Source organism: Nelumbo nucifera, chromosome 2 (assembly GCF_055504915.1).
Source record: "Nelumbo nucifera cultivar China Antique chromosome 2, China Antique-T2T, whole genome shotgun sequence".
Classification (NCBI taxonomy): Eukaryota; Viridiplantae; Streptophyta; class Magnoliopsida; order Proteales; family Nelumbonaceae; genus Nelumbo; species Nelumbo nucifera.
Genome location: NC_142650.1, coordinates 100,784,738 through 100,806,596, shown reverse-complemented (window position 1 = coordinate 100,806,596; position 21,859 = coordinate 100,784,738). Strand labels below are relative to the sequence as shown.

Here is a 21,859-nt window from a genome sequence, read left to right as displayed (position 1 = left end):
AATCCTCTACCAGATTTAATAAAAAAGAAAAACCTTAATATCTGCCTCAGCCATCCTCCTCGTCAGTGTTCTTGCTCTCTCTCTCTCTCTCGTTGTACCTTCAGCAATTGAGAGAGAGTGTGACAATCATCAAATCGTTTGGAATTTTTGGAAAAAGTATCGGTCACACTGTGACAGAAAGTTAATGGCAAGGGAGGTTTTAGTAAATTGTCAGAAAACTTAAGGATATTCAAAGATAATATGTAAATGGTAAGGGTAGAGTTAGTCAATTAGCTAAATAGTAAGCATATTTTAAGAAATTTGCCCTTATAAATACCCTAACCCTTAACCATTTTCATCACAATAGTAGTCAATCTCTCTCATACACTCAATTAAATACCCTTGCACTCAAATTGAAATACTAAACTGATGGATTGAAGGAAAGTAATTACCGAGTTAGTTGTTTTTTATAAAAAGTACAAATAGAGTCTTACATTTTTAGTTTTTTTCTTGACTAAAATACCCCTATTTTTGAAATATAGTCTCTTTTTGTTACAAGTAATTTAAATATTATTATTAAGTTCATTCAATTCCATTTCATTAAGTTCCAAATTTAAAGTATTAACTCCCATTTTCTCTCACTGAATATATTTAAGGCATTTTTGTTCCTCATCACTAAGTTCTATTAATTAAATCAATAGATAATAATTTAATAATATAAAATTTTATATTTTAATAAGGAAGCAAAATTGTATTTTGTTTAAATGGTGATAAGAAGTTTAAACATTTTGAGTCAAATGGGCCAGCCCACAATGCCATAATTAAACAATAAAATTCAAAAATAAATAAAATATAAAGAAATTATATAAAATTTTGGGCACATTGATGATAAAAAAAAGATTTTTATTAATGAGGGAGATGAAATATTAAATTTAAAACCCACTAGAAATGAAACAATTTTCAACTTCTCTCTCATAAAGTCCCACGTATAAGATATTAACTCTCATTCTCTCATTAAATCCTATATTTAAGATATACTTGTTTCTCACTATGAAACTCTACTAATTAAATCTACAATATTAGTTTTAATAGAAAAGTAATTAATCTATAAAAACCATTTTCTTCCTACTCAGTGGTGGATGAACAATTCAATCATTTTAGGTTAAATGGGTTAATAATAAAATTTAAATATATATATATATATATATATATATATATAGAGAGAGAGAGAGAGAGAGAGAGAGAGAGAGAGAAAGAGAGATAAAATATAAAGATACAAGAAAATAAAAAGATTAGGCATATCTTTGATAATATATATTGGTTATACTAAGCAAATATAAGTATGATATGTAGAGGTGGCCACAAGCCGAGCCTTTCACGAGCTAGATATATAGGCTCGTTTGCTAATCAAGCCGAGCTTGAACCTAGTGAAGCTTGGCTTGTGAGGCTTGTGAGCTTAGTATTAAATAAATAATTTTTATTATACATACATACATACATACATAACATGCATATAAATATATATAATAAATTATTTTATTATATATAATAATATTTTTATTTTTCATGTATAATAGTAAATAATTTTTAATTTTTGTTTAAAAAATAAAAAATAATTTTTATTTTTCAAAACTTGACTTGTAGTCGAGCTCGAGTCAAGCCAAACTTGAACTTGCGAACTATGAACCAAGCCAAACTTGAGCTCAAGTCTCTAACTCGAATCGAACTCAAGCTCAAACTTAAACCTAATACTATTCAAGCTCGAATAACCAAATATTTGGCTCGGCTCAGCTCAAATCCACCCCCTGATATGTAATTACAATTATAATATTAAAATTTTATGTACAACGCATGTACCCATTACTAGTTTATTAAAATGGTCGAATCCTCTTAAACCCCTTTTCACTTTGACTTTTTTGGCCTTGATGATTGGCAAACCCAATTGTAATACAATAGCACCGATGTTGGAATTGACGTTAGCTAGGGGTGCAAATCGGGTACTTGATTTGAAGATTTTACCTTGCATCGAACCCAAACTTTTAGGCTAGGCCATTGAATTTTTAACAAAAAGTTCAATTTGGGAATATTTTACACTTAAAAAACTATTGGGTAGGGAATTGAGATGCAGAAGTGCATTAGCCATTTAAAAACACATATGCTAAAACATATTCAACAAGCTCAAACCCTACGGCTATAGATAGGGTGTTGAACAAAACATACTCGGACCACCCTATAGCTATAGGGTCTGTACGTACTATATACAGTGTGTAACCTACCGGCTTCAACCTAATAAGATTCAATTATCAAATAAACATAATAATTTAAGACATAAAAAAAGTTGGGTTGGGGGACTCAAAATGCAAACCCCGACCTTGTGTAGAAGGTATGGGTCGGATCTTTTGGATTGACCCAGACCATTAACGGCCCAGAGAGTGGTATCAGAGAATTCCACCAATTCCCCCAGTCCCAAACTCCCAATTTCTTGCTTAACGCACCTCTGAGTTGGTAAATGAGGACTGATGGAGTAAGATCTGGTAGCTCTTTACTAGAGGACAGTTTGGACATCGGGCCGAGGAGGTCGGCTAGTTGAGCTGCAAGAGAGCAGTCAAAATATCCGGGGTGGACAATCTAATGCTTAAGTTAGCGATAAGTGTGAAAAATATAAGAGAACAAGAAAGCTAGAGAGTCTGAATGCACAATCACACGTACCTTCTAGTTAAAGAAGTGCCTTTATATAGGCATGAGTAATTGTGGGTATCACGTAGCGGTTACAGGGTGGGTTTTTAGGCGTTTTGAACCGATTAGTGGGGCCAGATTGTTCTAATTAGGCTTGGACTAGGCAGATCTAGAGGAATAGTGATTCGTTTAATTTATTAACTTAGAAATAGAATCTCGGTGTGATGGAGGGGAAAATGAGGGGATTTTTTGTTGAAATTTGGAAGTGTGGTGTTGAGGATTATGCATTGATTGGTAGGGTCAAATAAGCCTAATTATGCTAAGATTAGGCAATTCAAAAAAGGACTTGATCCAGTTAATGCAAAGCTTTGAAACAGAATCTTGTTGTAATAGAGGAACAAACAAAGGTATTTTGGGCTGAATTTTTGTGGGTAGAGTTTTTAGGGTGCCTAGGATCTTATTGAAACATATGATTGGTTTTGGAGGGCCAGAATCATGAAAATTTGGGTCAATGAGAGCATATGAAATGGAATATTTGTTCGATGATAGGGCAGATGAGAGAATTTTACGTTGAAAATTTATGTGCAGATGTTTTTGGTGTGTATAGGGTTCAATTGTATGGTCTAATTGATTCAGAGGTGTTAGGATCAAGGAGATTTGGGTTGTATGCTTCAGGCTAACGAAAGGGTTTGAAAGGAAATCTTGGTTTGATAAAAGAATAAACAAAAGGGAATCTTGGATTGAAATTTCAGGGGTAGATATTTTAGGAGGTCCTAGGTCTGATGATGGTGTTTGGGGATTTTAGGTACTTCAAAAGGATCAGAGCGGTTTAATTGGGTGTTCGAGGTAAATTGGGGTTTCAATGACGAATTGAGCAAAAATCAAGTGCTGACAATGGAGTTTGTAGAGGTATTGATCTCTTAGATCATTTGGTGGGATTTGATTGTTCCATAATGATATGATCAAGGGCATTTAAGAAATGAATATCTTGGCCAATGAGATAACCCAAATTAAAATCTTAATGTGATAAAGGGTTAAATGGGGGATATCTATGATGAAATTTCGTGATAAAGTGTTTGTAAGTATATAGGGCTGTTTAAAAGCTCATTAACTCTAATTTACAATTTGGTTAAATAATCCCGTGCATCACATGGGTTTTTCTAGTTAAAATAATATTCAGACACGACGTGAGAACATTTATTTCTCACAAATTGACATGGACCAATCCAAAGCTAATAATAATGCCACTATTGCCACAGAGATACAAATAGGGGTGCCAATGGACTAGTTTTGGATTAAATCATGTCTGAACCAAAATCAATTTGGACAGATTGAACAATCCAAACTTAATGGTCCAAAGTATCAAATTTGGGTTGGACCTGGTCCATCCATAATGAATTTATATTGGATTGGGTTGGATTCAACCAATATCTGGTCCATTGATAGAAGATAGGAATATAGGTGTTAATGGACCAGGTTTGAGTTAGAATTAATCTAAATTAAAACAAATTTGAACAGATTGGACGGTCCAGACATTGAATTGGACCAGTCCAAAAATATTCATTGGATTGGATTGGACCTGGTCCATTTGTAATGGACTCGCATTAGACTGGATCGGATTGGACCAAATCCAGCACATTTGACATCCCTAGATGCAAACCACTTTTTTTTTTTAATATAACTTGTGCAAAATTAATTATGCCATTAAAAGTGTTAACTTTCTAGCTTATTAATTATGATCTTAGAATTCAAATTTCAAATTTCAAAATTAAAGGCATTAATACTACCATCAAGGCATTAACACCATTAATTATGGAATTTCAAATCTTGCTCTCTCTCTCTCTCTCTCTCTACTTGTTAAAGAATCCATCTTGCAGTTAATAAGACTTGAACCATCTAAAAGAATCCATTAACAATATAGTTTAGTAGTTTACAAACCCTAAATGCTGATCATTCCACAAAATCAATCCATTTATCAAACAAGATATAAGGGCAACCAGTTAAAAACGTATTTACAGTGGCACATTCAAGAATAAACCAGTATCTAGATTTTGTTTGAGCCTCCATTTGATTTGTTGGTAACCATCAAGAAATAAAAGAAAACAAGTCCTCCAACTGACTTTCACTTGCTACCAAACCAAATTTTTGAGAGAACAGTGATTGGATTGAATCATCTTCAATATCTGTCAACACATCCGTGGTACTAACTCGAATATACTCATCCAGGTTGTGTACAGTTCCATCTAAAACATTCAAGAGAGGAAACAGAAGAACTTCAATGATACATATAATTCTAAAAATTAATTTTCTTTTATTTCTTTCAGTATGCATAAGAAGAATCAAAATTCAGAGAGAGGTGAGTAGATGGGGTGGTAATAGCCTGATAGTATTTTCATGCTTATACACCAGCTGAGTGTTCTAGTTGAACATTATATTGTACTGTGAAACTTGTGCAACCGTCATGGTTTAGGACTAGCTGACTGGTGCATAATATTTGGACGGCAATCCAAGAGGCCAACTTAGAAAAAGATGCCATTTTTGTTCATCTATGCAAGTGGAAATCAAAAAGGAGTAAAGGACAGATTCAGGTGGTAGGAAGAAGATTTAACAATTCATTTTTTAACAAAGGTATGATTCCAGATGGAATAAAATGGAGGAAGAAGATTAATATAGACAATTCATCTGGTTTACTCCCAAACAATTAAGATATAGGCAACTTTTATACAATGAATAGGAATATTGAATAATATAATATAATAGAATAGGAAAAAGGTTCCCTAATCGGGTCAGAGCTTCACTATACTAGGTACTCTCTTAGTCTCTTTTACTCACATGAAGAAATCTTGTGGTCAATCCAATTGGTCACAAGAGAGGCTTGCTTTGTACAATGCATCTTACCTGGCTTCTAACCATGTATTAATGAAATTACCTTGAATTTGATTTTGATTATCTAATTTACACAATTTGGCCAATATAATATGACTGATTAAACCTACAAGATCAAAGCCTTCATATTAATAGCAAAATGCTCTAACGAAGTGAGCTAAGGCTTTTCAACATATTTTGTTTCTTTCCTATTGGGATTCTAATTAAATGGTAAAAGAAGTCTATAAGATAGATGTAAAGATTGGCCATAGGGTTAGATTTTGATAAGAAATAAAGTATTCTTCTATCCAGGGTTTCATTATTATTCTTTCTCTACTTTTGATCTTTGGGGCATAACCCACCATAGAATTTTCAATCTTCAACCTTTTTCACAAAAGCATGTAGCAGATATTGAGTTTACCCACCAACCCAAGGTTGAAGTTGAACAGTGTTTGGAGACTAAATTAAATGCTGATTAAAAAAAATAGTGGGTGGGATGCCAGTCTGCCCTCAAAAGCAATGTTTGCATCTCCTTGGAAAGCTATTTCTAGGCTGCTTCCTTTGTTTTTTTTTTTTTTTTTTTGATAGGTAAAAAACGAAGATTTTATTAAAATAAAAGAGGATACAAGAAGAAGGTGATGAGGCATCACCCCTTACAATCAAGAATGTAGAATCCAGACTCAATACAAATTTTCCAGATTACAGATCTGAAATTCCAGCACTTCCCCTAAAATTTCCCCCAGATCCCTTCTACCAATGTCTGAACTCTGGAAGAACCATAACCCAAATCAGAAACTGACTTGTTTACAGCAGCCACAATCCTATCCATGTTATAGAATTTGGCTTAAAAATTCTTCTATGCCTCTTCTTCCTTCCACAAGTTCCAACATATTGCAAAAGGTATGCAGCTCCAAAACACCTTAGCCTTCTTGGGTCCTCTTAACTTTGGCCAAGCTGAAAAGATTTCTGAAGCAGAATTTGGCAGAAATGTGCCCCAAACATCTTGGTGAACGGTCTCCATAGGAAATCAGCATACTATCTGATAAACAAATGTCTGACATTCTCTTCTTGTTCCTCACAAAGACAGCACCTATTCGCCAAGCTCAAGCCTCTTGATTTTAGATATGTACGTTTGCTTCCTCGTCCTTGCAAACAAATTTATGCACTCCTCTTCCTCATCCTTGCAAACATTTCCGTTAAGGAAATTTGGAGTAGAACAATACCACCTAAAAATTAGACTTTCTGTTGGGAGGTCTATCACTCTAAAATCAATACTTGTTTTTAGAAAAGTTAATACTTGTGAAAATATTCAAAAAGAAAGCCCAATTGGTTTATTTTACCACATATTTGTTTCCTTTGCAATATAGGTGACAAAGCCACTTTCTACTTACTAACTGCTTGTGTGTTTGTGGCTAGTATTTGGGACAGGTTTCTATCTCTCTTGGCTTGCAGGTGAACTCTGCCAACAAGCTTGGGAAGCCTATTTTCAGCCTCTTTCCTCACCTTTCTTAGAATGAGGGGGCGAACCTATGGAGTTGCATGACAGCTGCAATACTTTGGAATGTTTGGAAGGAAAGAAATGATAGAATCTTCCTAAGGAAGGTGTGGCCAACGGAGAATATCACTGAAAATATTTCTATTCAAGTGATGCATTGGGTGAAGACTTTTGGCTGCTTTATTCTATTTTAATTTATTTTTTTATCAGAAACTGTAATTTTATTTCATTAAGTGCAAAGAATGGTTTAACTACATATGATAAAAGAATGCCCCACAATCTTTGATGATGGCTGGCTCTTGCCTCTTCCCTTACAGAAAACAGTTGTCTCCAATTCACCCCTTGTCTGGCATTACATCTTCCACCACATTTGCCAATCTATATGTCCAATAAAGCTTAAACTTGCATTTGGCAGTTTCTATTTAATGAGATTTGCCATTACATTCTCTTGGCAACCACCAAACAGAGATCAACTAAAACTAAATTTTGATGGCTGTAGTTTGGGAAATGCTGGCCCGTCAAGTATAGGGGTGACTTTTGGGGGCAGACTTGGGAGAATACTAAGCCATTTTTTCAGGTCCAACAGGGGATAGGAAGGAACTTTATAAAAGCTGAGCTGCTGGAAATTCTACAAGGCCTCCAATTAGGAAGATCTCTAAACTACAGCAGTGTGTTGGTTGAGGGGGACCCATGGGTAGTGGTGGGATGGCTGCAAGGGAGCAAAGAAGAACCGTGGCAGTATAGATATATAATAAGTGAACTTAGGAGTCTGTAATGGAATGGTGTGCAGATTCAGTTGGGTCCCAAGGACAACCATTGGCAGATGTATCGACCAAAAATGGGATTAACAGGTAAGAAACTTTCTGGGAACAATTGCAAAAGTTGAACTGTTAAGTATTTGACTGGCCTATTTATGTTCTTGCATTCTTGTACATTTGTGATCTATTTATCTCATCAAAGTTACGGTTACAAATAAAAAATAAATAAATAAAAGTTACGGTTACCTCTGTATTGGTGTACCCAAGTGTATCTAGGTACAGTGATATGGATATCATACACTCCAGTATGGGCATATCATATTGATATTTTAATCCTTAGCAACAGAAGCAGTCAGTAAACTAACAATAACAGAAAGCACCTTTCAAAAGCAATCTGATGCAAACCAAGAAAAAGAAAAGAAAATGGAAAGCTGGGATTTCACGCATGGTACCCAATAGGCTCCTATGGTCCCAGTAGCATAGGCAATCTCTAGAGTTTTTAGATTTTTGACAAGTTAAAGTTGTAATCACGTCATTTCTCTCAGCCTATTTTTAAAGAGTCCAAACTTGTCAGTTTTGCATGATTTTGGTGGCATTAGATAGGATTTTGAGTTAACAGAATAAGATATTGTAGGATTAAATTGGTCAATAGAGGGGGCATGCAATTGGAGTTCTTGTTTAAGAAACATACTTCCACACTTATCTTTCAACTGAATACTACCCAATATTGCATAATTCCGATAATCTTTAGCACATGATATTCAACAGTAACAAGGGCAAAACCTGCTAAGCAATTCTCCCAATAGATATGTCAACTTAACTACAAAAAGGAAGAGATAAAGTTGGAGAGAAAAATTCTAGCAAAGATGGATCCTGGAATTCACCTTCAGCAACTATGGGTTCCCAAGTAGGAGGTTGAGATATCCAATTTCCAACAGCATCCCTCATGTGTCGTCTATCAGATGCAAAGAAGCGAAGGAAAATTGGAGCATGCACCACCCTAAAAAGCCTGGACATCACAGAAGAGGTTTCTTGCAGTGATATTAAAAAACTTAATAGAGTTGACAAATAATTCCAGGCTGTAAAATGAAGCAAATAAAAGAAATGAGGTGCTAAAAAGCAAACCCTTTACCAAAATATACAACTCTTGCATATAACTCATTTAAAAGGTAAACAGTACAACCTACACATCTGAATAGGAACCAAAAAGAATTTGATACTAAAAACTGCAAATATTTTTACCAATAAAAAATTACAAAAATCTCTAAATTCAAAGATGTTGAAATCAGGAAGATGGAAGGCCAAAAGATACTAAAAAGTGTCAGAAATTTTGACAATAGAGTCAATAAATGCAGTAGTCCATGCTGTGATAGAGTACAAATAGGTTAAACTTCCGCAAAATTGTAGATTGCTAAATTAGAGCAAATGGGTCGAAGTGGTAAGAAATGAATTAATGACGTATGATTTGACAAATAAATATGGCTCTTAATAGAGAAAAATGGCTTTATGGCTTTACAAGATTCTTGTAGCTGACCCCATACGGTTGGGGTTGTATTTAGTTGAGTAAATCAGGAAAACCCCAAAGGACATTCAGAATCCATTATGTGGTCCATCATAGTCATCAAGGTGGCAAGGCGAGACTGGGCAACAGAATAATGTCTTGTTGCTTAAGGACTTAGTCAATTAAATGCTACCTAGATGCCAGTTAGGTGGTGGCTTTTAAAGAAATGGGACATAATTTGTAAGATTACTAGGGTATGATTCATGTTGACATGTGCTATATTTTCAATTGTTATACATAAACTTCAATATTATGTAAATAATATAATCAAATCTGTAGAGAAGATGGGCCGAATGGCCCGTAGTCCACAATTGTATTTTAATTTAATGTTTATGTCATCTTTTGTTAATGGGCCTTTTTCTTATGGTCCTGTTAACTTTAGTTTTCTTATGTTTAATTAGCTAGCTGCCCCACTAAGGACCTACTTGTAATTACTGAGGATTTACTTGTAATTTCTGATCATTAGTGATTATTCTTTAATGAAAAGGATTAGGGAAAGGATGAGAGGTACAAACAAGACTTCTCTTTCACCCTTTTCTTCTCAATTGTTCCCTTTCTCTTCTTCTCTTCTTGGTGTCACTTTTTTGTTTCTTCTTTCTAATCTGATATCTTATTTCTTTTGAAACTGTTTTTCTTCTAAATCCATTTAACAAAGTAGAAAGACATATTTTAGAATAATGAATTTTCATATAACAAGAATCCAAACATATAAGCAATGCAACGAGTCATAGAATAGTTAATCCAACCAAACAAGTACCACAATAAAACATTTAATCCATGCAAATTAAAAAATTAACAGATCACATATATACTATATGATTTTGTGTCATAGAGCACATATAAAATACATGGTACACAATATATGATAAGGTTTCCACCTTGCCCTCTCCCTTGCCTAAGAAGGCACTGAACATGCATGTAAACTTGTCACTTGGGTATCAGCTTAGGCACCATGGGCTCCATGATATGAGATCATTAAAAGTTAGAAGAAAAAGAATCTTCTTCATGAAGAACAACGAAAACTAAAAACTGTTCAGTGGAAAATCTTAAACACGTACTGAATAAGAAATATTTATGTAACATCATACAAGTAGATTTATATGCAGTTAATGGTTCTCATAATTAATTGAAAGATGTAATCTAACGAAGCATATATGAGTGTGTGGAACAATACTAGATCTATATTAGGGGCTTTTATAAGGTGCAACATGACAAATGAGGCTAATATAATAGAAGTATGATGTATTCAAAAATGAGAGGAAAATGTAATCCAATAATGATTAAAAAAAGTGTTTAAATAAGTAATGAATTAAACTCCCTTATCCCAACCATATGGGGATGGGTCAGCAAAATAAATCAAACTCCCAAGTCCCAAAACATTAGAAAAGATTGTAGAGAAGATGGAGGGTAGTTCTGTAATTTTACTCTTTTCAAGACCCATGTCGAGTAAAACACAGAACAAAAATAGCCGAAGCAAGCAATATAAACTGAGAACCAATCCAAGAGAGTCAAAAAGGGAAGACAAGAAACCTCTTACAGTTGAGTAAAAGTGTCCAAAGCACAACAAGACTGGGATCTAAGAACACAGTCCAAAAAAGGAAAGACTACCTGCTGCCGCTTAGAAGAGATGTATAGATCTCTCTCAGTGTTTGTCCAAACTTGATGTAACTTTCAGAATATGCAGAATAGGGCCAGACAACACTTCCTTTCAAGTTTTACCACAAATGGAGGCCTTTCAAGAGAGATCCAGTAAGATTTCTGTTGTTGCTTGTGCAGAATAGAGAAGACTAGTTCTTGGATTCATCAAAACAGTCCAGAATCAAACGCAGAAGTGAAGAAACCTCAAACAGTAAAAAAAAGAGATGAATCAGAGAACAACCCGCTCTGATACCATGTTAATCTGTCTGAGAAAGAGAAGACAAGGAGAAAGCCAAGAGACTTCAGATCTGTTAGGGTTGATCAGTACAGGGCTGTACACTAATATACATGCCTACTAGTTTACAATAAAGAGAGTAAAATTACAGAACTACCCTCCATCTGCTCTACAAAGATGACTTAGAAAAACAAAAACTCTAAAACTGGCTTCATCTGGTCCAAAAAATCCTAACCACTAAATATTTTAATCAAATGCATGTTGTCAACCTCGTTAGGGCCTAAAATTTGGACCACTTGTAAATCCCAATAGAAAGGATATGATCAAAATCAGCAATAAATACAAACAAATTCTCTAAAAACTTTCTAAAAATGAACTTATCAAATAAAAATGAAAGTGTTCTTGAAAAATGAGAAATAAATCTCCATGATAGCAGATGAATTTCTAAGTCTCCTAACAGTCAGAATACAAGACATAGGAGACCTATGCTACTTAAAAATTATACTTCCGTCATAGCATTATGTAAGAGTTGGTGCATATCTTGAAGATTATATAAGAAACTTTAGATGGTAGTGATTACAAATATAACAAAATGAAGTGTATTTTCATGGTTCTTCTAGGTGCTAGGTAGTCACCAAGATTAAAGGTGCAAAGATTAGAAATTACCTCTTATACTCAGGAAATAGCTGAAATGATGGACGGATAGCTTCTGAGACATATTGATCCAGAGGAGTAGGAAAAGTAAGAGACGAATCCAGATCCCACACCTTATGGGGTGCATTGCCTTCTCCACTTCTCTGTGAGTTCCATTATGATTTTAAGATCACATCACATACCACAAAAGAATGTAACTGAATTAGACGCATTTAAACCATCTAACTGTCCAAGTAAACCTGATTTTACTGTCTGTTGATGCACCAATTATCAGTAGATTAAACAAATTTGGCTCTGACCTGGATGCAGATGACATGATAATCCCATAGAATAATTCCATCAGCTCTTGCACTAGCTTTCTGATGCCACAGTGGAATCTAGATAGCATATTCCAGCTTTCAGATTAATTGCCTCAATGACCAAAAAGAAATCTAAATTATGATGATTTATTGAACAAGGATTAAATGTTTGTTCAGTAAAACATGGCAAGGTTGATCTTTCGTTTGATTTCAGCATAAAATCCCCTTTAACAGTGATTTCCTTCATTTTTGATAGTCTTCAAACTAATAGCTGCCATAAGAAGCCATGCTTATAAGATTATTATGACAACAATATGGTTGCAAACACATCAATACTTGGGCCAATCCAGGAGAGAAGAACTCAATAGAAAAAGGTGACACTGGCAATCTTAACAGAAATGGAGAATAGCATTAGATAGGGCTTAAATAAATTCGATTTGTATACAGTTCATGTCCAAGTAGGCCGAATCCCTAAACAAATAATCTCACTGAAGTTTAGTTTGGGGCTTGATCAGAAAAGGCATAACCACTCTGGTATCAAATGACTGATAGAAGCATCAATAAAATTATGCATAAGCCAACATTGCTTCTATAAAATTATCTTCTGGCTCAAAATTTTTATGAGCATTTCTGAAGAGCATCATCATCTAAGCCTTATCCCAACTATATCGATTGGTTACATGAATCCTGTTTTCCAGTTTAATGACATATCCATTGTTAAATTTTTTTTGAGAAAATTTAACCAGAATTTATTGAGAAAAAAGGGGGGGGGGGGGAACAAGAGGAGATATACAAAGCAGAGGGGGGGGGGAACCCCTGCAAGTTACAAAGGAGGAAGCTTGTCGCTATATAGATGCTCCAAATACACACCAAATTTAACTAGGTCATCTGCAGTATGATTGTGTTCCCTAGGAATCCAAACTACGTTAACATTCAAACCATCCAAAGAATCCCAAGCTTCAGTCAGATAGTGATATAGTCTCCAAGGGCCCCCTTTGTCTCTTAACCATTTTAGCTTATTTGCTGAATCACCTGCAATGATTAAATTCTGAATTCCCAAATTCTTTATTATCCTGATTCCAGTGAGAGCAGCCATCACTTCAGCCTTTGTGGAGTCGGCCCAACCGATTGGACCACTAAAAGTCCAGCAGATATTGCCCCTTTTGTCCCTTACTGTACCACCAATACCTGCAAAGCCCGGATTGCCTAAGGCACAACTGTCAAAATTAAGGGTTATCACACCTTCACTGATGGATATGGGATGCCTCAAGGGAGTTTGCTGAGGATGAGGCAGAAACAGAAAGGGGTGAATATTTCTGCTAATATCATTGACTGAAAGTCCTTTAATCCATTGTTAAATTATGAGAACTTAAATCATTGTCAACCACCTTAACCCATGTCCTTTTTGTTTTTTTTGATTAGTCATATGTCCTTTTTGGTTTTGCCCCTAGCCCTTTGTACCTAGGGCTGTTAATGGGTTGGGTGTTGGGTCTATTCAACAGAACTGAACTAACCAAAACAGTATGTCAGTTCTGATTTTATGATTTTGTCCCAATTAATAATTGGGTTGGGAGCGGCTCTTGCTTCTCCAAACCAGTTCAGATCCGAACTAATTGTGTAGTTAATAATACATAAAGGCCTCCTGTTTTTCTTGTAACTTTTGTTGTATTTAATGTCTAAAAGGGTAAATTTCATAGATAGTATATGGGATAATTTTGGTTAACACTTGTTTTATCAACATATAAACAGTTAACTATTTTACTATCATTTTATTAAGGTTATATTATCAAAAATAAAGTTTTAAGTTGTTATTATCATAGGTAATTATATATAATTGGGTCTAATCGGGTCAGACCAATTGTCCCGATTAATAATTGGGATGGTTCTAGGTCTATCATATGGAACCAATTATTAATCTGTTCGGGACTGGTGCACCCCTGTCCCAAACCAGGCCCGACCCATTGACACATCTACTTCTAGCCCCTTCAACTTGTAACGGATAACTTGTTTTTACAGGTTTTATGTGTCTTCTATGCATGTGCTAACCATCTTAGTCTACTTCCTCTCATTTCATCACCTATTTGAGCTACATCTACATTCTTTTGAATGACTTCATTTCTGACCCTATCCTTTCTAGTTATTCCACTCATCCATCTCAACATACAACATTTCTGCCACATTCATTTTATGGGCATGTTATTTCTTGACTACCCAAAACTTTGTGCCATAAAGCATAGTTAGCCTTGTAACTGTTTCATAGAATTTTCCTTTTAATCTAAATGGTTTTTGCCTATCATATAACACTCTGGATGCACCCCTCTATTTTGCTCATCTTGCTCTAATTCTATGGGCAACATCTTCAATCTTTCCCTTGTTATGATTATCAAACCAAGGTACCAGAAAAAAGTCACATTGAATTATCTCTTAGTCTCCAATCCTATGTGAACCCTAATTTGCACTCCTATTATTATTAAATTTAGAGTAAAATATAAAAACCTCCCCCAAGTTTTCTGACAATCATAAAACCCTCCCGTCTTTTCACTTTAACAAAATCCTCCCCTGTAGTTTTGAAAAATCATGCATTTACCTCCCTTCTGTCATTGTCCTATTCAGAAATTGATGACCTAATGCATTTGTGTTATAAAAACTTGTCAGTTGAACACAATATGCAACCCAAGAAGAAAAGAGCACAAAATACTTAAGCTAAGTCATAAGACACTTTTAGTCAATTTAACAAACCATATGACTAAATCAAATGTTGCCTGCAACTTGAATATCTTTAGTTCTATTAACGACACATGAAAATTAACCAAACTTAGAATTTGTGGGGAGTGCATTTGCATCTGTGTTATGTATTCTGGTAAGTTGAATATAAAGTTTATTTTAATTAATTAAATAAAACTCAACTTGAAACAAACTACCTGGAAAGGTAATTTCATGTAAGGAAATCAAGACATGCATGCCTGTTTCTTCTCGTTGGAAATGAACACAACAAAAAGATCAGAACCATTTGTCTCTGCAGCCCCAATCATGCACAACTTCTTGCAAAGGTAGTATACATTCTCTTCACTGTAAGAAAAAGGTACAGCACTTAAACATGTGAAGAATATGAAAAAAATCAAGGAAAATGTCAAATTCACAAGTGATAACCAATGCAACAATACAACATTAACAAACAAAGTAATAACTAAAAGATAACCCAGTCACTATACAGAATTAAGCCAAACAAATGTACAGACAAATAAAATATTTTGACACCAAAATCCAAAAATCGAAATGAAACTACTTATTATTCTGATCTTCAAAATCGTGGGTATATGAAATTTCTCTACATCAGATGGTTTAATTTTTAAGCATCTTCTCCTGATCAAAACAGAGATTCCATTTCAGAAGCACTAAACATTGGAAGGAATTACTTTGCCCTCTCAAAAGATTTTAACATATATGTTCTTTGTTTTAAAAAAAATAATTATGTATGAACCGTTTCAGTAAATAATCTTCTTATTTTTTGATGGCTGTAAAGAGCCTTCCTCATTTGAAACCATTCCGGAAATAAAGCAGCATATATACATCTAACACCTGAAATTGAGCATGGAGATTTGAGAAGATTCCCGAGATTGAGCGTCGAAACCCAAAAACTAGCTTGGCTAAAATACAAGTTCAGCATATGCAATAATGGATTGCTCGACAAGACAACAATAATAAGAATTAGGACATCTCAATCCAGAACCAGAACAATTCCACTAAATACATGTAATCATACTACAAATCTTGCTTCGATTAGGATGTGCTAAACCAAATTCCTTATAACTAGTAATGTCTGTGCTGCTCTTTATAAGTGGAGAGAGAGAGAGAGAGAGAGTACCAATATGAAGGGGTGTGATCGAAAGTGGAGACATCGATGGCTGAAGGGAGGGCCGAAGTGGAGCTCGTCATGCTTTTGGTTTTCTGTCTTTCTCTGCTCAAACTTTTTGGAGCTTTCTCCTTCCATGCCCCATCTGACCTTTTTTTAATTGTCCTCGACTCCTCGTGAGAAAGAGAGAGGGGAGCGTCCGAGTTGACGAGTTCGAACCATCTACAGTTCTACTCGTAATACTCGGATGGACCCCCGCCTTGGTTAGGGGCTTAGGGCATGGCGGTCTTTTGAGCAGCGGTTGAAAATTTGGAATTCTCCAACAGCCACTACAGCGTCAACGTGTTTCATTGGAAGGTCGCAGAGGGAGCACTGCGACCACGTAACTCGAACCAGGAGTTCACCCTGGTGAGGGCGAGCAGAAACTCTTTACATGGATGATGGATCATGGCGGAAGAGTGGAAGAAGAAGAAGAAGGAATGTTGACATGTTTTGTATTCGAAGAAACGGGCGGGAAGAACGAAGGTATTACCAGTCATCAGGAAAGGCGGGAAATATGCTTGAATGGCTGTGGCCGTCCTACTAACGTGTGCCTCTGCTCTGAACTCCCTTCTGAACCCCTCTTAACTTCCACCCAAATCCTTATCCTACACCATCCTCACGAGCTCCGCCACAAGCTCGCCACCGTCCCCGTACTCTCCAAATGCCTCCGGAACTGCCAAACCATCGTCGGCCGCCGCCTCCGTCTTGGCTCTTCCCCTCTCCTCGACTCCCTCTACAGAGCCTCTGTTGACAACCCCAGTCGACCTCGTCGAGCGATATATCTCTTTCCAGGTACCGATTCGTCGCCCTCGGTTGAACTGAACGATTGGGTTTCGTTAAACTCTTCAAAAGAAGATGGAATAAGTGATTTGGTTTTGATTGTGTTTGATGGTACTTGGAAGCATGCTAAGGAGATGGTAAGTGCGAGTCTTCCGTTCTTGTCAATGTTTGCGACTCAAGTTTCTTTGAATTATGATACTGGCGTGGAGGGTGGAACTATATTTGATTCCGACTTGGTTCTTAGAAAGGAGCCATTTCATGGGTGTATGAGTACGATGGAGGCCGTTGCTCGGTCTTTGCGGGTTCTCGAGCCTCGTGGGGTTGAGATTGAGCAGAGATTGATTTCGGTTTTGAGGGCTATGGTTAAGTTCCAGGCTGGTTATTTGAAGCCTCTGAAACCAAGGCCGAAGTTGGCTAAGAAGGGAAAAGAAGTTGATAAGAATAAGCACCTCTGATTTGTTGGGTTAGTGGATTCTCTCTTACATTTGAAACGGGTTCATTTGACTTAATCAATCGCATTGTTGTATGCACAGCAATTTGCATCATGGTTATATTTATGAAACCCTGATCGAGAAAAAAATTGTATCTCTTTGTATAATTTCTTTTCTCTGAGAAGTTGCATCTATCCTTTAACTGTGTTGATACCTCAGTACTCTTTCTGGGCATTCTTATCTTATCTGAAAAGCGCACAAAGGAATATGAAGATTTATTAGATAATTGGCCAATCTACTGTATCTCTCTGTGTACTGCTTTGGCGTGTGGAAGCAAGTGATACGCGTATACTGTGTTTGTTGGTTTGTTCAAGAGTGTTCGTCTTTCAAGAGTATTATTACATCGGGGGCACATTTTATAACATATGTCTAACCAACTTTACACTGGATATAGCATGAAAAGCACCTGCATAGGACCTTCCTCTGTGAATGTATACCCTTTTGCATCAGGACCATATACTACATATATAGGAATGATTTCATCTTTGGATCATCCAGGTAGCATTAACCTTCTATTGATACTAAGGTTCCAGAATATCTGATTATCCTTATTGTTTCTTGTTTTTTGGTGCCTATATATTTACGTTATGTCAAATCAACACTGGAAATTGTCAATGTGTGTGTATGATGTTCAATGATGGCTTATGATTGTTTATTTCTAGGTATTTGATGGCTGTTGGTGGTTGAACTCAAAAAAACTTGAAAGAGAAGACAAGAGTAGGAATCACTCCTAAGGTTTCTAGAGTTACTCTTATGCTTTGGAAATCACTTACCATCATATAAGCAGAAAATATTCCCCATAATTCATTAGCCATGATTTTGTAACTCCACATACATATATATACACTATAGGGATGATAAACCCTACTAGGACCAGGACAAACTGAAATTATAGAATTGCCACTATCATAAAAAAAAAAGAAACTAGACAACAAATCAAACTATTAGACCAGACTCGTATATATTATTTTAGTTGACCAAATACCCTATTTAAAAAAAAAACATAAAAAATTCAAAAGTTTCCAAAGTTAGCTCTTTGACTCCTTCATGGTGGCCTAGACGTAAAGGGCAATATAGCTATTCAAAGAAGTGGGTGTGTTAAGGTTATGACAAGTGTTGTGGTAAATGCACAAGTTGATATTTTGTTAATTGTTATTGGAACTAACTGATTGTGTTGTGGGTCTAATCATCATCTAAGCCTTGTCCCAACTATATAGGATCAGCTACATCAATCATGTTATGTTTTTTTGATAAGTAGCAAAAAAAATTTATTAAAAATAAAAAATGGATATAATCCTAAAGGCAGGTGTTAAGACAAGACCCCCTAAACCATCAATGATCCAACTACTCTCCAAACCAACACAAAGAAATAAAAATAGAAAAGAAGCCACAGATGCAACACCGAAGCACCATCACCAAGCAACAACTACTGGGAGCAGATCAATCTCCCTCCTCATCGAATTCTTCTACACCTCCCTCCTCATCCTAGGTTTCTCCCCCTAAGGCTTCAGGAAACTTTCTCATACTCTCCTACTTTCTCTTTCTTTCGAACCATTCAAAAGCTTTCCTGGCAAAACTTTCACCTCCTAGGAAGAACAGGCCCAAAGTCTTGTCGACTTCTACCTCCCTATCAATTAGAGTCTTCAAGTCCACACTTCCTATCTTCATTTCCTTTTCCTCCAGCACCAACTTACCAAATGCCTCATCTACATCAGTTTCAACTCTGCAAGAAATCCCTGAATAATCACCCTTTCTCGACTTCTCCCATTAAGGAGCCCCTGGAACAATCAAACCATCAGCCTCTCCGGAAGATGAAGGAAGTTCCTAGCTAGGATTCACAAGACTCTGGGTTTTAAATTTTACTCCCCTTCTTTTATAGATTCTTTTATACTTGTTGGTCGGCCTTGCTCCCACTTCAGCCTTGAAAAGACCATGACATGAACTACATTGAGCTTGCTTGTCCATCTGGATTTCTTAGGAAACCCCAAGACTGCACTAGACTGCTCAACACTTTGTTCCATACAACACTGTTGGCCCTGCAACCATTTTATAAAATTTTCCTTTTAGCCTGAGTGGTATACTGGTATTCACCTATCATAAAGGACTTGATACACCCCTCCAAATCCTTTTTGCTTATCTTGCTCTTATCATATGGGTGACATCTTCCTAAATCTCTCCTTTGTTATGGATTATTGAACTAAGGTAATGGAATAGGTCATAATGAATTGTGTTCAAGGTTTAAAATGTCAATGTTGGTGGAAATGTTGGTCACCAAAATATAAGAAACATGTTGGCAATGTTGGAAATATTGTAAAAATTATAGACATGGTGGAAACATTGTAAAATATGCAAAATATAGAACGATATTGTATGAAATGATAAAAGAAGCATGGGCACACCTTTTTAAATTGTTACTTGTTTCAAATCATTAAACAAAGCTAAGAAACTAAGGCCATGTTTGGTTCAATTCTCATTCTTACCCAAGATGAAATTCTAAAATAGACAAGAATGGGTAAAAATAGGCAGAATGAGAAAATATTGCTATGAACCAAATGCTTTTTTTTCCTAAAAATGAATTCTTTTCAAACTAACGTGTCCTATGTTGCTCATTTTTATTCTTCAAAAAAAATTGCCAGTATTCATAAACAGCCAACCTAGGTCTCCAATAGTCAATGTTTATGAGTTGACATAGATGTTTTGTAAAAGCACTTTCTTAAAAGTGCTTTTATATAAGTACTTTTCGTAAAAGTGCTCATCCAAAAAAGTGTTTTTATAAAAGTATTTTCATAAAAGTGCTTTCGTAAAAGTATTTCCATAAAGTGCTTTTATAAAAGTACTTTTGTAAAAGTGTTTTTATTAAAGTGCTTTCATAAAAGTACTTTTATAAAAGTGCTTTAATGTAAAAGTACTTTTATAAAAATGTTTTCGTAAAAGTACTTTCATAAAAGTACTTTTGTAAAAGTGCTTTCGCAAAAGTAAACATCTATGGCAACAGTTTTATGGGCAGAGTTTCCTCAAAGAATGAAAATGAGAAAGATGGGGCATGATTATTTTTCATGTTGCAAGCTACTCAATTTTTGTGCTATGGGGCTGATTTTTCATTCTAAAAAGAATGTAGCCCATGGCAAGAATTTTGTAACCAAACACTCTAATGTTATTCATTCTTGCCTAGAATGAACAAGAATTAAAAGAATGAGGCCCAGAGCAATGAACCAAACATGGCCTAAGGTTATAGACAAAAGAATGCATTCTAAAGTTGCCCTGTAAACCTTAAGATTTAGAACTTCATGATAGAATGAATTAAAGCAAAACTTTAACTCATAGAAAATGTAAATGGTTGTAATAGATCAACCAAATAATCTATTACACCAACAAAAAAATCAATACTTCATGTTTGAAAAGAATATTGAGCTAGCCCAAAGTGGTAATCATGTAAGTTAGGCGGAAAATAACATTGTCAATTCACATACCTAAAGTATTGTCCCCAACTAATGTTATAATACTATCTCTTAGACTCCACATAGTATTGGTAGTGTCCACTGGGGAATATGTCAATTCTAGAAAAATTTCATGTTGTTACCCATTGAAGTAGAAATGGAAATATGTTGTGGAAACTATCTCTTGTACTCCATATAGTGCTAATAGTGTTTATTGGGGAAATGTTGATTCCAGTAAAATTTATGTCGCTACCCATGGAAATGGAAATATGTCGTGGAAATATTAGGGAAATTAGGGACATTTTAAACCATGCTTGTGTCAAATGTTGTTAATGGTGGCATTTAGGTTTCAACTAATGATGAATTGTGTTGAAAGATAAGAGTGTTAATGAAGTTAGAAGGGTTAAGAGCTCTAAAGCCATCTTTTGGTCCATATTACCAAAGTATTCTCTAGACTAAAAAGTGGTATCTGCCTATGTAGGGGGCTGGTCCTTCTAAAAAGGGTCTACAAAAGGAAAGGCTTAAAGGGTAGACTTTGTGTTATTCGTCATTCACTAGGAAGGATGGATGATGTTTCTGAAGTTCTTGCTAATTATTTACATTTGGGTGATTATGAAGAAGATATATCCATAGTTATTGCAAGCAGGGAAGGGGAAAGCATTGAAGTTGGGGATGTGGATGGCTGAGTCAATGAGGGAGCGTAAAGGTTTGGTGGCTGTGATGTATTCAGTTCCATCAGACTTGGGAGATTCAGTCAAGGTAGAAACCATGGCACTTCTACAAGGTTTGAGATTAGCACCACAGCTTGGTCTTGGAGATTTGGAAGTTGAAGGTGATACGCAACTGGTAATTCATTGGGAAAAGCAACTCAAAGAAGCACCTTGGAAATACAGACATGCGTTTAGGGAGATTGATGTGATTAAAAAGAAATTAAATTCAAACTTCAGCTGGGTGAGTTGGGCTCAACTGTAATGTTTGGGGTGTTTAGACATCTGATGTCTTCTGTTTCTTCTACAATGTTTTGTTTCTCTGCTTTCTTTTAAAATTATTAAATTCCTTTCATACTGATAAAAAAAAAAAAAAAACTTCAGCTGGG

The 21,859-nt window shown here is 35.6% G+C and overlaps 2 protein-coding genes across 3 annotated transcripts; one reads left to right on the top strand and one right to left on the bottom strand.

The window, feature by feature from the left end:
- Window positions 1-4,526: 4,526 nt before the first annotated feature.
- On the bottom strand, window positions 4,527-16,159 carry LOC104606332 (amino-terminal glutamine amidohydrolase). 2 transcript variants are annotated; one of them, XM_010271472.3, is made up of 6 exons: window positions 16,026-16,159; window positions 15,124-15,229; window positions 12,161-12,238; window positions 11,874-12,004; window positions 8,658-8,782; window positions 4,527-4,898 (listed from the first exon to the last, which is right to left on the bottom strand). In XM_010271472.3, the coding sequence occupies exons 1-6, from the start codon at window positions 16,094-16,096 to the stop codon at window positions 4,741-4,743; spliced, it is 669 nt and encodes a 222-aa protein (XP_010269774.1). In that variant the 5' UTR covers window positions 16,097-16,159; the 3' UTR covers window positions 4,527-4,740. The 2 variants fall into 2 exon arrangements, with proteins under 2 accessions (XP_010269774.1, XP_010269775.1); XM_010271473.3 differs by lacking the exon at window positions 16,026-16,159 and adding an exon at window positions 15,740-15,988.
- Window positions 16,160-16,450: 291 nt separating this feature from the next.
- Window positions 16,451-17,569, top strand: LOC104606331 (DTW domain-containing protein). The gene has a single exon (XM_010271471.3). It carries the CDS (start codon window positions 16,451-16,453, stop codon window positions 17,288-17,290), a length of 840 nt encoding a protein of 279 aa, XP_010269773.1. The 3' UTR covers window positions 17,291-17,569.
- Window positions 17,570-21,859: the final 4,290 nt, after the last annotated feature.